At 37.5% G+C, this 15,325-nt stretch overlaps 1 protein-coding gene across 2 annotated transcripts; it reads left to right on the top strand.

The window, feature by feature from the left end:
* Positions 1 to 1,290: 1,290 nt before the first annotated feature.
* IMPA2 (inositol monophosphatase 2) lies at positions 1,291 to 15,067 on the top strand. Of its 2 annotated transcripts, XM_070942390.1 has the most exons (8): positions 1,291 to 1,830; positions 7,086 to 7,219; positions 7,377 to 7,481; positions 8,579 to 8,624; positions 10,028 to 10,136; positions 12,695 to 12,803; positions 13,305 to 13,456; positions 14,641 to 15,067. In XM_070942390.1, the coding sequence occupies exons 1-8, from the start codon at positions 1,723 to 1,725 to the stop codon at positions 14,754 to 14,756; spliced, it is 879 nt and encodes a 292-aa protein (XP_070798491.1). In that variant the 5' UTR covers positions 1,291 to 1,722; the 3' UTR covers positions 14,757 to 15,067. The 2 variants fall into 2 exon arrangements, with proteins under 2 accessions (XP_070798491.1, XP_070798492.1); XM_070942391.1 differs by lacking the exon at positions 7,377 to 7,481.
* The last annotated feature ends 258 nt before the right edge of the window (positions 15,068 to 15,325 follow it).

Below are 15,325 nucleotides of genomic sequence, written 5' to 3' on the forward strand. Positions count from 1 at the left end.
CCACATGATATCATAGCAGTTGTCACCTGCCAGTACCAACTCATCTGAAGTCCTGTTTGCTTAAAATAGTCTAAATTAAATAGGTGCTCTCATGTTCCAATAGAAGAGAGAATGTGTAGTAGTTCAGAGTGAGTGGCTGAACACTGTAATCAGAATAGGTTAACGCTGATAATGTTACCTAGCCTAGTAAAGAAACGTCCGCAAGAAAACACCCAAGCTTGGGTATTGTAAACCCAAGAGCTGCCCAGATGGATTTAACAAGAACTAGGAAACAGTTTTAGCTTATTTTATAAACAGGTGAACAATTCTGGTTAATATATAAGCTATAGCAGAAAGACTAATCCTTAGTATTAGATTATCCAACAGGACCACTTCCTAGAGATTTGTTTTCCCTTTATAAAGGAAGGGTGGATTTTATTTCCTCCAACTTCACACTTCTTCTCCGTGGTCACTATTTGTAATAAATTCGTTTAATATATGAAAAAGAAATAAATCAACATTCCAACTAACATTGACTTGTTACCATTTACTACTTGCTTACCATTAATTTTAATTAATTTAAAATTAATTTAAGATAGTAAAAGACTCGCTTGCCATGTGCTCGTTGAACTCAGATCTTTTCTGCGCGCTGAATAAATGTCCTATAAGCCGATTTTGTCCGGAGGATCTGACCAATCACAGAAGCGGAGCCTTTAACTTTCTTAGTTCTTTTTTAGAAAGAACATTCTGATAGAAAATAAGGTGAATGATTTCATCGAGAGAAATATTATCTTACCCCTCAACTGTAAGTCAATTCCATCATACTTTAATCATTTTAGCAAAAAGCCTTGGAAGGACTACATTTGGAAGACCCGAACTCGCTTTTTGGCTGTCGGTTGGTCTTCCGCAGTTTGCTGGGGCGGGGAATTTGTATTTAAAAGGGTGGATATTGATTTCTGCAATCATAAATAAATGAAACGAACTGCCTTTGACGACAGGAACTCCAGCCTAACCTGACAATCGGGCAAAATGCGAATTTTCGAGAACTGCATTGCCAGTATCCGAAGATGCCTTGCAAAGAAAAGAAAAAAAAAAGGACCTGCAAAACAGCACAAACGCTGCTTCCCCGGAGGGTGAAAAAGCGAAAGAAAGACGGAATTCAAATTTTAAAAGGGAGGGGGGGGGGAAGTGTAAAAAAAAAAAAAAGCGAGGAACTTCCTGTGAATCACATCCTATTGCCCTAGAAACGCCCACCCGCGCCCATGATTCGCTAGCTACGTGAGGAACCAGCCTGAGCGCAATGTCCTAAAATTAGGTGTCAGCAAGAGCGCTGGGCGCGGAGAGGGGCGGTTTCTCCTCGAGACGGGCGGCAAGCATGGCCAGTCGGCTGAGGAAGGCGGGCTCTGTGTCAGTGGAGCTTCTCCCGCCTTCCTCTGTACCGGCGACCGAGGTGGCTGAGGGAAGGCGAGAGGGCAGCCAGGGCTAGTGGTGGTGGCGGCGCAGGAAGAGCGGGGAGGCTTCTTCGGCAAGTGGGGAGGAGACGCCCCTCCCGGGGCTGTGAAGTAAACACCCCCCCCCCTCCTTAGCCCGAGCGAGGGAAGCCCCCTCGAGCGCCGGAGAAAGTTCAAGGACTTGCCGCACCGACAGCCCCCTCCCCCTTTTCCTATTTCCGCGGAGATCCTCGCAAACGCCGGAGGAGGCGAGGATCCTGGGCGCGGAGGAGGAGAAGGAGCGGCGGTAATCATGAACCCCAGCGGGCAGCGAGGATTAGGCAAAGCGGCCGGCGGCGGAGACGACCCCTGGGAAGAGTGCCTGGAGGTGGCGGTGCAGCTCGCGCTCCAGGCGGGACAGGTGAGCGGGAGCTGCTTTGGCTGGGGGAGGGCGGCTGTCGCATAAGGGGCTTCTGGGTCAGGGCACACGTGGAGCCTTGTGGGGTGCAAGCAAATCCGAGGCGCAAAACTTTATTTCCTCTCTTCTCTCCCCCCCCCACCCTCTCCATTTTGGGGCATCGGTAAACGAAGGAGGCTTCCCCGCACCCCGCGCATTTTGTTCCTTCTGCCTCTTGTAAGATTTAGGTCGAGATTTCTTGCTAACCTGAGCTGCAGCTCCGTGCAAGATCTTGGGAACCTACCGGTGCACGAGCCAACATGGATCCCTTCAAATGCACTGACCCTGAATTTGAATTTGAATTGAAACTTTGTATTTGAAGGGGGATCAGGTTGGAGAAAAGAAAGTACATGGTTGCACATTGTGGTAATTCAAATATGCTGAATTGGGTGCAAATCCATCAAGTTCATTGGGTTTCAGTTACTCCTGAATAAGTGCAGAAATCTGCCCTCCTCATGTTCTTTTAGGATAAGATGTAAAAGAATCTGGTGATCGCATATCATGAGAAAAGAAGCACTTTTGCTCTGTAATAAACTTGAGTGTAGGCATATATTTTATCATTTTGGTGTCATCATGATTTGATACGGATACTCATTTTTATTGGATGTTTGAAATTTAGGAAATGCAGCTACACAAAGTAAGTAACAGAAAGTGAACCTAGCATATTTAAATTCACCTTTACACAATATTATTTGAAGGGTTAGCATCTCTAGATCTATAAAGAGGGATCTCAAACTTTTCACCGCATTGAGCCCTTCATGAAGTTTCAGCTTGTTCACTGACACACATTGATTAAAATAATTTAATAAATACTAATTTAACTAATAGAACTGAATTTACTGGAATAATACTGTGTAGTCTTATCAATTCTTGAGTGTTAGTATTAACCACTTTCTTCTAGGAGATAGGATGGTGAATTTCTCATGTTTTCCTCATGACAATGCTGAGAGCGCAAGCTTGTCTTATTTTCCATGGTCTTAGCATTAATGTACCAGTATAGACAATAATGACCATGAAGTTTATTCATCCTGATTTTTTTTAATGATTTAAAAGTCCCATTTCAGCAACATTGCTTCTTTTTATAATGCACAAACCTTTATATGAGGCCCTTCAGAATTTTTGTTTCTATCTATCATCCTTTGGTGAAACAGAATTTTACTGGTCCTAGTGAAATGTGACCCATCTTCCTCTAACAATCTCTCACTTAGATGATTCAGACAAGGGTCCCAGAAATAAAATAGCCCCTACTGATTCACTGATTTACAAGAGTCTTTCCCCTTAGTCTTTTTCATGAACTGAAACAATGGATATCACTGAGCCGTGGGGATCTTGAGCTTATTTCCAAGATTTTCAAACTCGTCATGCAATATAGTTGTAGCTGTTTTTTTTTTTGCAGAATTGTTTGTACTCATGTAATTAGCAGGAAAAGATAATTATCCGTGGATTTGATAAATCTTGTTTTGTCATGTCTTTGATCTTTGGGCCTGTGACTGTGAGATGAAACACTTCATGAGCCAAAGAGTCTGGTCAGTATCATTTGCTTTAGTTTCTCAACATGGTGAGTTGCCAACTACTGCAACTCCTTTTTTGTTACTTTATAGGGCAAAGTTTACTTGCTATTAATAGTATATGCTTAGAGTAGTTGCCTGAGGCAGAAACCTAATTTATGTTGCTACCTTTCTTTAGCAATAGTAGGAAGGAAAGAAAATGTGGTTTGCATATCCTGTATATTTCTAAGAAGTTCTTTTACCTCTTGAAACATAACAATAAAAATGTTTTTTAATTGTGATGATGACTGAGTATGAACTGGATTTTATTTGTGGCCTTCCAAATAGCAGTAGAATAACTTGAATATTCTATTTTGCACCTGTTCCTATATGTTCTATTGAGTTTATTACTGCGTACCTAAAAAGAAGCCAGCTTTCTCAGCCAGGAACTTTTTTGCTGGTTAATGCCAAATTTATACAGGATAAGATCATATTTCTCCACAATTTGGTTGTGGATAAGCATGCAAACCTGGTATGCACAACTGGCATAAATTTACAGTATTGGGACCTGGGGTTGACAGTGAGTTGTGATGTTGCCCTCTTGGAAATCTGCTCTGCCATGTTCCAGGCCCTGCATTAGCAAGTGAACCAATAGTAGGTGATTTGGGTAGCAATGATTGTCTGGAATTAATAGTGACTAGAGGGTCTGGTTTGGAAGTGACAAGTTGTGCATGCCTTTTTGTAATTTTGGACAACAGGGCAAATTAGAAACTTTCCTTGTGTACTGCATACCTTGCTGCACAGCAGAGTGTTTTTGTGATCTCTTGGAGCTTATTGGGGAGCAGGAGGTAGAAAGCTCATTGCTTTTCATTTGGGAGACTTCTGTCTCCGAGGGAAGTTTCCATGAGACTTCATAGCAACTCCAGGCAGTCTTGGTGCCATACTAGATAGGGTGTCTATCTACAAGCAGTCAACATATCATCTAATAATGGAAGATAAAGATTAAATCTTTGCTGTAATTAGATTGCTCCCTGTTCGTTATGAGCCTCATCACTGCCAAGAGGCTCTGCAGAATGGTAGGACCTACAGTATTTGGACAGTCTGGTCCAATGCCTAATGAATCTAAATGGATTCCAGAGAACACTTAGGGATATCCCAAGTAAGCTGGTAAGTGGCTCTTTTGAGTGCCTGAGCAATTTTTGGAATATTAAAGTAACCATAACATTATGAAATCACCTCCAATTCCATATTTTATGTATGAAATCCTGCCATCCTGGACTATTCCTGTGTGCTAGTTCTGAGGGATGAGGTGGCAGAAGACACACCTAGAGTATTAGAGGAACAAAACCAAGAAGAGATTGGACTAGATACAACTAACTGTTCATATTTGAGATTACACTGTATGAATAAATATGGCAAAATAATGCTTCTTATTGTGATTATAGATTGTACCTCTGCAGCCCTTGTATGGGTGTTTGCATTCTTTTGAGGGGTGCTCTTTCTGAAAGCCATGTGAGATTCTAGGGCGGGATTTCATATGTAAAATTACTTAAATTTCCTCTGGCCTGGACTCTGCACACAATGGGTCATGATTGGATTAGCTTTTTGAGGGTAACTGAGATTCACTTCGGCTTCTTAATTCTGAAGAACTGTACAGGATGATCTGTAGAAAATGCTCTATCACATGGCTGTCCAACGTTTTGACTTGCCTGGGCCACATTGAGTGAAAAGGAATTGTCTTGGGCCGCATATAAGGTATATAATATATTTAATGTACTATATATAAATAACAAACTTAAAAGTGATCTAGGCTTTTGTTCCTTTACCCTTCTGTGAATTTAACAACTACATGAATCTGCTGGAAAACCCATCGGTACAGGATCACCAAAGTACTGATTATTTCAAATTATACACACAACATTGGTTGGGCTGAGGATGCAAGTCCGGAGACTGTTGGAATTTGGACGTGAAAAAACAAACCAAGATTGAATCCCTGTAAGATAAACATGCTACTTGCCCAGAAACCATTAATGATCTACCTCAAGATGGGGAGGCACTTGGTCTAAAGGAGCAATTCAGTGATTTAGGGTCCTCCTATACTCACAGCTACAGCTATGTAGGCAAGTAGAAGCTAGGGTTACTTAGATTTGGCTGGTACATCAATTATAGATTTACCTGGAGCATGATGCCTTGGCAATGATCATCTATGTCTTCATCACCTCGTAGATAGATCACTACAATGGGTTTTCAGGTGACTGTCTTGGAAAGCTACCCCAAAACTGTAGTCCATGCAGAATGCAAAAATCTGTGTGCAATTGGATAAGAGCTTCTAGTAATCATCTAGTAGCTTTCTAAATACAATTCAAGGTGCTATTTTTAATCTGTAAAAGCTTTTATTGCATGGTTTCAAGGCAGCCACAGGACCACCTACTTAAGTTAGAATTGACATTATTTATTCATCCTGATGGAGAATACTGAGAGATTCCCCCTCACATGTGAGCTTAAAGGTGGGGATAGGCAAGAGTATGATGCTTCTCTGAGTATGTACCAGATTTAGCTCAGGAGTTTCCAATCATAACTTCCCTGACTGCCTTTTGTAGGGCACTTAAGACTATCCTATTTCACAGTTCTCTGAATCTCAAATTGGGAGTAGGTTTGCTGTTACTGAATTTTGAAACCATATTTATGCTTTTATGGAGCTTTGGCCATGAATCCAGAATGTCATAAATAAATATGCCTTGTTTGAAATCCATGGGAATATCACTGTATCAAATAAATATAAGTTCATAGGATTTTTTTTTAAAAAATAAGGATTTTAAATAAAGATTAGAGCCAAGCACTTATTTTACATTCTTGTGAAATAACAGATGCTTTCAGTCATGCTTAGCTTCTCCTTGCTCTTTTAAAGACATTCCTTTTTTCTTGAATTTACTTTAAAAATATTTCTACTTACATGCCTTTAGAATGGAATTTATACTGTAAGTCATTTCTGGATACTCTGCAGTGGTCATGTTTGCCTGAATTAATGTTTTACTCTGAAAGAAAGTGCAAAGGATGAAAAGATAATATTTGGCAGTATAAGAAGAAGCAAAAAATGAAGAAATTATAGGGTTTGTATTTTTGTATCATGTAGTTGGCCTATTTTTCTAGGCCTCTAGAAAATTGTCGATATAAAAGCTTTAGCAGAAACCAAAATTATTCTTATTGTAACAATGTCCGTGTGCAGATTGTATAAAATTACAGCATGTCACTTATTTTAAAGACCAAGTTCTGAACCAGTTCAATCTTAATTTAACCAGCTTAATTTATTTTAACTCAGTTTAAATAAGTCAAAAGCAGTCCATTTTATGTAGTTGTGATAGTGCACAAAATATTTTCTTCTGATAGTTCCTGTTAAAAATAATGTGTGATTGAAATACTAATATAGCAGTTACTGAATTCACAACATATACATTTATACAGTGATAAAGTGTTAGCATCCTAATTGTGAAGCAAAAATGTAGCATCTAAACAGCAGCCATTAACGAAGAAAATTTAACAGAAAAATAAGGTAATTATGTTAACACCAGAATCTTCTTGAATAAAATACTGTATTTTACACAAGATATCATTTTAGAAGTTATTGTGGGCACAACTAAGAATTGTATCATTTATTTCTATTTATTTCTATTAATGCAGTTTTTCAGAAAAATGGGAAAATCTATAAAGTAATATATAATATTTTCTTTCTAGATTATTAGAAAAGCTCTCACTGAAGAAAAGCAAGTATCTACCAAAACATCTGCAGCAGATCTTGTGACTGAAACTGATCACTTGGTGGAAAATTTAATTGTTTCTGCATTGAAAGAAAAGTTTCCCTCTCACAGGTATGTCTGGCCATGACATTATTCTACTGCTGATGTTTTAAATGAATGAAAATTATAATTATGTGAACAGATTTATTTAACAGTACATCTGCAACTGCTTCAAATGCACCTTTAATTCAAAGTTTTTTTATTTGAGTCTTGTCTATACCAATGTTAGGTTTATTGCGGAAGAAGCTACTGCTGCTGGTTCAAAGTGCATACTCAATGACAGTCCAACCTGGATTATTGATCCTGTTGATGGCACCTGCAATTTCGTACATAGGTAAAGACACGGTAAAAACCTTGCATCAAATGTCACAAGCCAGATTGTCAAGCATCTTTAAATGCCTGAAGTATCAATGGAATTTCTGTGTCTGTTGAATCCCTTCTAGTTTCATAGAGTGTGATAAAATGTAGAAGGATATTGATTCCCAGGAGGAAAGGGCTACATTCCAGAGAAGCAAGAAGCAACTGTGTGTGGGAGAAAGACAGCCCCTCCATAATAGCTACAGAGTATATTGTACATGCAAACAGTAAAATGCTCAGTCTGGCAAGATTTTATCTATAGGTGGGAAACAATAAAGAACTCACCTTGGAAGAATCACTATGTATCATTCTTGGTTTTGGGCCTGACATGTAGCTTACAACTCATCCTTCTGCATGTTTTCCACCAAGCAAATTTCTGCACAGGATTACATCAAATTTACTTGTAAAGTCTATGCATATTAAAAATATTGTAATAGCATTGCTTTAATATTTTTATACTACTACTGAACAACAAAAATCAGATCATTAATTTGACCTATAGTAATTGCTGTTCTTTTAACAAATTAGTTTGTGAGTATTAAATTGTCATATTCTGGATCATCTTGAATCATTTTCTTTTGGAGGGAATTTTCATTAGTTTGCAATCTTTGGTTCATAAAATACTTCATAATGGAATGTATTAGTTATGGAAGGAAAAATATTTATTTTCTCAAGTTATAAGGTGGCAGCAGTTGTTAGGAAATGACTTTTGAACTTATTTTAGAAAAGCAGCTGCTCCTCTCTCTTAGTCTATTCCTGGTGCAACAATGTCCTATGAAGGCAGCAGGGAATAAGAACAGCAGCTAATTGGTTGCATAGATTCCTAAAATTTAAAGAATAGGGAACTTTCTGAGAATCAGATAATCATTGGAAAAGTCACAAAACTGTCTTTAGGATCAGGATGCAAATCAGTTTTCTGACAATTAAAATTATATAAAAAGTTAGAATTTAACCTCTAAATATAAAAAAGTAAGTTTTCTCACCTGAGAACCAACAAATACTATCACAATGTTGATATGGTAATAGTTATTATCAGAAAATTTATTAACAAATATAATGTATTTATTTACACAGGTTTCCAACTGTAGCTGTTAGCATTGGATTTGCTGTCAACCAAGAGGTATAAAATAATGTTCTGTAAGTTGGATAGGCTTTAGTGGCAGCTGTTAAAAAATGGGGGGGGGATGGATTTAGTAAATACACCTGAATAATTCTTATGCAACACTTTTCCAATTTATCTTGTGATATTTGTGAAAATATAGGTTTTAATGCATAAACCTACTTATAATATTCAAACCATCTTTTTGATATTTTTACATAACAATTATAAATGATTCTTCTCTTAACTAAAAATGTTTTGAATACCCATTCTAGCCATGCAGAACACTGTGTTGCAAAAACAGTTACAGAAGTACCCCTTAACCTAAACCTTTTTCCTTACATTTAATTGCAATCAGTGGAATATACTTGCAAAGTATTTGCATTAAGGAATGGGCATAGTATTTAAGCAAATGATCAATCAATCAAATTTATTGCAATCATAGACCAGCAGTGCTGTCTATCCGTTAAATTACAGGATTTATAGTTCTCTGTGTAGTTCTCTATCTTTCCATGTTACTGTGGAGCAGGGGTATCAAACTCAAGGCCCGCGGGCCAGAACCGGTCCAGGGAGGCTTAGATCTGACCTGCTGGGCCACCCTGGAAACAGTGAAGGACCGGCCTGTGGTGCCCTCTGCCAGTGAAAATGGAGCTAGGGAGGGCCCATGCTCCATTTTCACTGGCAGAGCACTCAGACCACTACAGGCGCCTCCAACACAAGTGACATCGAGCTGGCCATGCCCACCCTGGCCCCTCAAGGTCAAACACAACCTGATGCGGCCCTCAATGAAATAGAGTTTGACACTTCTGCTATAGAGTATTTGTCTGGATTTCTAGAAACAATGTTGGTAACCAGTATATGGCTTTTACATTCTTCCTTTAGAATAGGTGATCCATTGAACTGGGTTTCCCTACAAAAAATAACAAGTGCTCTTTTTCCTTACTTCAATTTGGCAACTTTGTTTGGCTGACATCCAGCCTTGCTGCTAGACAATGATGAAAGCCATAAAAATGTTGCGGTAACAAAAATGTTGGATTGTGCAAACTTTGGAAACATACCCTTCATGTTATTTCTGTAAACTGACAATTGCTTTGGGGTAAATTACATATGATACATCTTGATAGAAAGTGATAGGCAATGGAGAACTCAAGAGAAGGATGATGGAACACTTCTGATAAGTGATTATACTTGCAGTGAGTATTCTGCAGAAGACATTTCTTGTATTTCTCATTTAGTAATTGTGATGTAAAAATTAGCCATTATATAAGAGGATGATATATTTAATTTGCTATAGCTTTTATTATAAGGAATATTTGGGGTAATCAATAGTGTAAACTGCAATCTTATGCAGTTAAAAGAGATTTGTTTATACTGATATAATGCAAATTGCATTCATGTTACTTTTCTTTTCTTAAAACCTAAAGCTTGAATTTGGTGTAATTTATCACTGCATTGAAGAACGATTATACACTGGTAGAAGAGGTCAAGGGTCATATTGTAATGGCAAAAGGCTTCAGGTGTCAAAAGTGACAGGTTGGTTTAGATTTTGTAAACACTATAAAATTTATGCATATATATATATATAATAATATAGAGTTGTCACTAATTTTAGATAAAATAAATGTATCTTCTAGGTAATTTTTCTTAATTCAGATTAATAATATTTTTGCTACATCACTATAAATTCAGTTACCCTAAAATTAAATTCTGTTTAATCCTATTGCTAGCTGTCTGGGCATCCAGAGTGGGGGATGGATGGCAAGTGACAAATCATGTGTTGTGACCTCATGATATAGAAACTGTAATTTATACTTTTGCATCAGACACTGGGACACAAGTACATAAGGGGATTCTCTTATTGATGTCACCTGCATTATTGTAGTCTCAGTTTGCTATGGATGCCTTCAGCTGGGCCTATCTTCAGTGGCAGACAAGTGAGCCAAAAGTAGCTCAAATATGACAGCTGAAAAGATCTGCCTACAGTTGGATCTAACTGGTTGAACCCTCCTATCAGATGCTAAGGTTGCTGCGAGGACATTATGAAAAGCAGGCTGTATTGTTTGGGAGATATAGTGTAAAACCACCTTTTAACAGCTTGCCCTGGCAGTTCAAAGAGTTCAGACAATTTCTTTAATGTTCACAACTTCTATTGTCTTATTAGTGTAGAACTTTAAGAGCATAATTACTGATTTATTGTGGTCTTGTAAGCATGAATTAGAAGACATTCCTTTTCTCCCAGGCATTTATGCATTAATTTGTTCCATATTTTGCATTTTACTGGCATATGTACCAGGGGTGGGTTCTGCTTACCTTTACTACTGGTTCGCATCATGCCCGCGCGTGCATGCGCAGATTGCTTTTGATGATGTCTGGGTCAGTGGGCGGAGCCTCCCGCCGGCTTTACTACCGGTTCTATAGAACCAGTTTGAACCGGGGGCAACTCACACTGGTATGTACATATGTAAATACAGATAGTCCTCGACTTACAACAGTTCATTTAGTGACTGTTCAAAGTTACAACAGCACTGAAAAAAGTGGTTTATAACCACTTTTCACACTTACAACTGTTGCAGTATCTCCATGGTCACATGATCAAAATTCAGATGTTTGGCAAGTGATTCATATTTATGACAGTTGCTGTGTCCTGGGGTCATGTGATCCCCTTTTGCGACCTGACTAGCAAAGTCAATTGGGAATCCAGATTCACTTAACAACCATGTTACTAACATAACAAATGCAATGATTCACTTAACAACTGTGGCAAGAAAAGTTGCAAACTCACTTAAATGCTTCACTTAGCAACATAAATTTTGGTCTCAATTATGGTCATAACTCGAGGACTACCTGTACATACATACAAATTGTAAAAAAATGCTTTTAAAAGAAAACAAAAGCTTTGACAATCAGGCAACTCAGCTGGGATTGTCAGATCCTTTTAAAAGCATTTTTTACAACCTCTTCAGCCGAAGAGAAAAAGCTTTTAAAAGTTTTTTTTTTTAAAGTTGGCCACGCCCACCCAGTCACATTATCCCCCACCAAGCCACACCCACAGAACCGGTAGTAACAACTTTTGCATTTCACCACTGCCCTAAAGTATTTCTAGAATACCGCTGGATGTTGTACAAAAGTTTATTAAGCTGTTGTGTTGTCTCACTTTTCTTTCTCAAAAATACATATCATTTGCATCTGAGATTCTCACTCTGTTTTATTATCTTTATTGCAAGTTCTAAAATTTAAATCACATGACCTTTGAATCTCAGAACTTCAAGTCCAAGTAAAAACCTATAGTTAGACTTGAGTAGTCAAATATTGGTAACTTTTGGGTTTATTGTGGATTTTTTTTGTGATATATAATGTGATACAGAATGGCAATTCTTTATCAATTCTAGAATGGCAACGAAAGGATATGTAGTCCTTGTTCATAACTGGGACTAGCAATGGTTGAGAAATCAAACAGTCACTAAGTGAAATTGCAACTGCTTACTATTTTCTTCATTTTCCTTTGCTTACAGATCTGCAAATGTCATAAATGTGGGGATTAATCATAAAGTTACTTTTTCAACACAATTGTAATTATGAACAGTTATTAAATGAGGTAGTTACTGAATAAGGACTACCTGTAATGTTAAGAAGATTTATTTTATTTAGGCTTTTTTAGTTTTCTTTAGCAGAAATTATTTAGATTTTTGGATAGGAGACCACTATGAAATCCTATGCAATAAAGTAGATTGTGAAGTAAAAAAAAAAAAACCTCATAGCAAAAGAAAACAATGGAAAGCTACTTCCAAATTGCAACAAAGGAAACAATGTAGACATGTCCATTTAATCAGCAGCCATTTAGTTTGACTCCCATGAAATTGTACTATTAGTATGGTTGTAAATATATTTACTTTAAATATTAAGATAAATGAAATCAGGTTTAGTGTCCATTTTTTGCTATGCGGTCTCTGGCATGCCACTCAAAGATCAGCTGTAGATTTTGCCTCTAAAAAGATTACTTGAAAACGATTTGTGCATCCAAAGATGTAGAATTTATAAAAGAAATTAGAGTAAGCTGTTGCATTAATATACATCTATCATTTTTCTTGCAGATATCACAAAAGCCTTGATTTTAACTGAGATTGGTCCAAAGCGAGACCCTGACACTCTGAAAGTTTTTGTTAGTAACATGGAACGACTGCTAAAGGCACAAGCACATGGGTAATTCTGTTTCCTGTAAAATTAATAAACTTAGTAACAAGAAAAATGTTAATATAATATTTTGGTTAAGTACTGCTGTCAGAAATCCAGTCAACCAAATTAAGAGTTTCATCGATATTCAAATGCATATATGGACTGTGCCATCAAGAGTGTCCCTCGTGTATCAAGAGAATTCTATCCCTGAGATATATCTTCAGTAGTGCCATCACAGTCTTCTTTTTTGCACTGAATTCTTGAATTCCATCACAAAAATAAGCTACATTAGGCTATAAAATGTGTTTAATGCATGCTTACTTCTTCATCTTTATTGCACTTGGCTCTTTAAGGAAAGTGTTTTCTGTCTAGAATACCATGTTCATACTGGGCATCATGGATAAAATCTGTAAAACAAGTAAAAATGTTGAATCCAATATTTGGAAATGTATGTCACTACACAATCACTTCCTTATGAGCAAACCTAGGCTTTAATGTTATTTGCAATTTTTTCAACATTTATTGCAGGGTTCGTGTTATTGGAAGTGCTACTTTGGCACTCTGTCATTTAGCATCTGGAGCTGCAGATGCATATTACCAGTTTGGCTTGCATTGTTGGGATTTGGCAGCGGCTACTGTTATTATCAGGGAGGCAGGTGGAGTTGTGATAGATACATCAGGTAAGCAAATATATTTTAAGAAGGATAAAGTATGAGTTGCACATGATACCACTCCTTCAAATTCAAAAGAGTTTAATTTTTTTGCCACGATCTTATTCTAGACTTCCCTGGAAGTCCAATCTTTAGGAAAGAATGTTCAGAAAAGTGTGAAGCCATATTTATTTATTTATTTATTTATTTAATTTTATTTTATTTATAATATTTATATGCCGCTCTTCTCCCAAAGGACTCGGGGCGGCTCACAACATAAAACAACAATAAATAGCACATTAAAAGGTTGATAAAAACCCCAACAATTAAAATAAAACTCCCAACATATCAGGCAATTTGATTAAAAAGCCATGTCTTCAGGTCCTTGCGGAAGGAACGGAGGTCAGGGGCCGTCCGGAGCCCAGTGGGTAGCTCGTTCCAGAGGGTTGGTGCAGCCACAGAGAACGCCCTCATCCTGGGCACCACCAGCCGACATTGTCTGGTCAAAGGCACCCAGAGGAGGGCAGTCCTATGTGCACGCACTGGGCGGTGGGAGGCCGGTAGGAGGTGATCCTGCAAGTACAATATTGGGGAATACAATATTCTGCAACTGCAATATTGGGGAGTGGTGGCCTTAGAAATGGGGAAGGAAGAAAGTTAACTTATGCATGAAAGCCATTCTCTATTCTAATGATTTAATGTACAGTTTTAAAAGTTTGCAAATACTGTGCTTCTTATTATACAGTTGCAGTCCCTAATGGCTTATTGTATTTATATGATGGGAAACTCAAGTTGGCTCAAAGCAAGACTTCCCACATGTATCCCACAAGTATTTTGGGTGATATCAAGATGGACTTTAGGACAGGAAATGTCTGTCTTACCTTTGAACCAGCCCCTGTTCTAATCATACTAGTTCTCTTTTCTTATGGAAGGAGAAAAAAAAAAAGACCAGTCAACACTCAAAAGAAAAAATTGGTATTTCCAAGCACTGCTAGGGAGCATAGGTGAAGGGGATTCTGGAGGGAGAAGGAACAAGAGTAGGATTAAAAAAAAGGAACAGTTAACACGAAACTTTACATATCAGAAAAGTTTAGTAATGTTCTTCCTATATATGTGTCCCAGTTAAATGCACAGAATGGACTACACAATAAATAATTTGTGTCTTCATCACAAAAGAAACATCTAAGCTATTTTTCAATAATTTTTTCTCCTAGGTGGACCTCTAGATCTGATGTCATGTCGAGTAATAGCAGCAGGTACCCAGGAGATGGCCTCATTCATCGCACAGGAAATACAGACTATTCACTATGGACGTGATGATGAGAATTGACCAGACATCCATCTAAAACAATATGAAATCTGGCCTTTTGGAAATATTTCACTTCTTTTAAAATGGCTTTTAGAAACTGTTATTTGTTTCTTGTACAGTTTGTAAATCAAACATATTATAAAAACAGTTGCATTTTAGAAAGATGAAAGAGGTATATTTGGGCGTGTGTGTGTGTTTGGGACCTTTCCCTCTTTTTAATGAGAATATTTTTCAGTTATTGTTTTTTTAATGTTAAAGCTCTTTGAGGCTGTAATAGAAGTGGAGATGTTTCTGGTTTCACATAGAATGAGAAATAAACCTTATGTTTCAGATCTCAGGAATTTTTTTTTGTTGTTGTTTCATGGCAAGGAACAAGTAGTGCCTCAAGTGCCCTCATCCAAAAATACTTGAGTGAAATTACTATTTTTTTTTCTAAATTTAAAACAGGCCTACTGAGTAGCTCTTGAGATAGATACATTTATTTATATGGTGCACACAAGCATGATGATAGTACATATTCTTAGAAATATGTATTATCCTTGGATAAGTAAACAGGTACTAAAAGAGCTGACTAAGGAATGAAAAAAATT

This window comes from Pituophis catenifer, unplaced genomic scaffold (genome assembly GCF_029215685.1).
Source record: "Pituophis catenifer annectens isolate HBS135680 unplaced genomic scaffold, rPitCat1.0.hap2 SCAF_3, whole genome shotgun sequence".
NCBI classification, from domain to species: Eukaryota; Metazoa; Chordata; class Lepidosauria; order Squamata; family Colubridae; genus Pituophis; species Pituophis catenifer.

Bases quoted from the DNA above. Each gene is read 5' to 3' on its own strand.
- IMPA2 (XM_070942390.1), top strand. From the start codon at position 1,723: ATGAACCCCAGCGGGCAGCGAGGATTAGGCAAAGCGGCCGGCGGCGGA. The intron at 1,831-7,085 runs GTGAGCGGGAGC...TTTTCTTTCTAG, and splicing joins TCGCGCTCCAGGCGGGACAG to ATTATTAGAAAAGCTCTCAC. The intron at 12,804-13,304 runs GTAATTCTGTTT...CATTTATTGCAG, and splicing joins CTAAAGGCACAAGCACATGG to GGTTCGTGTTATTGGAAGTG.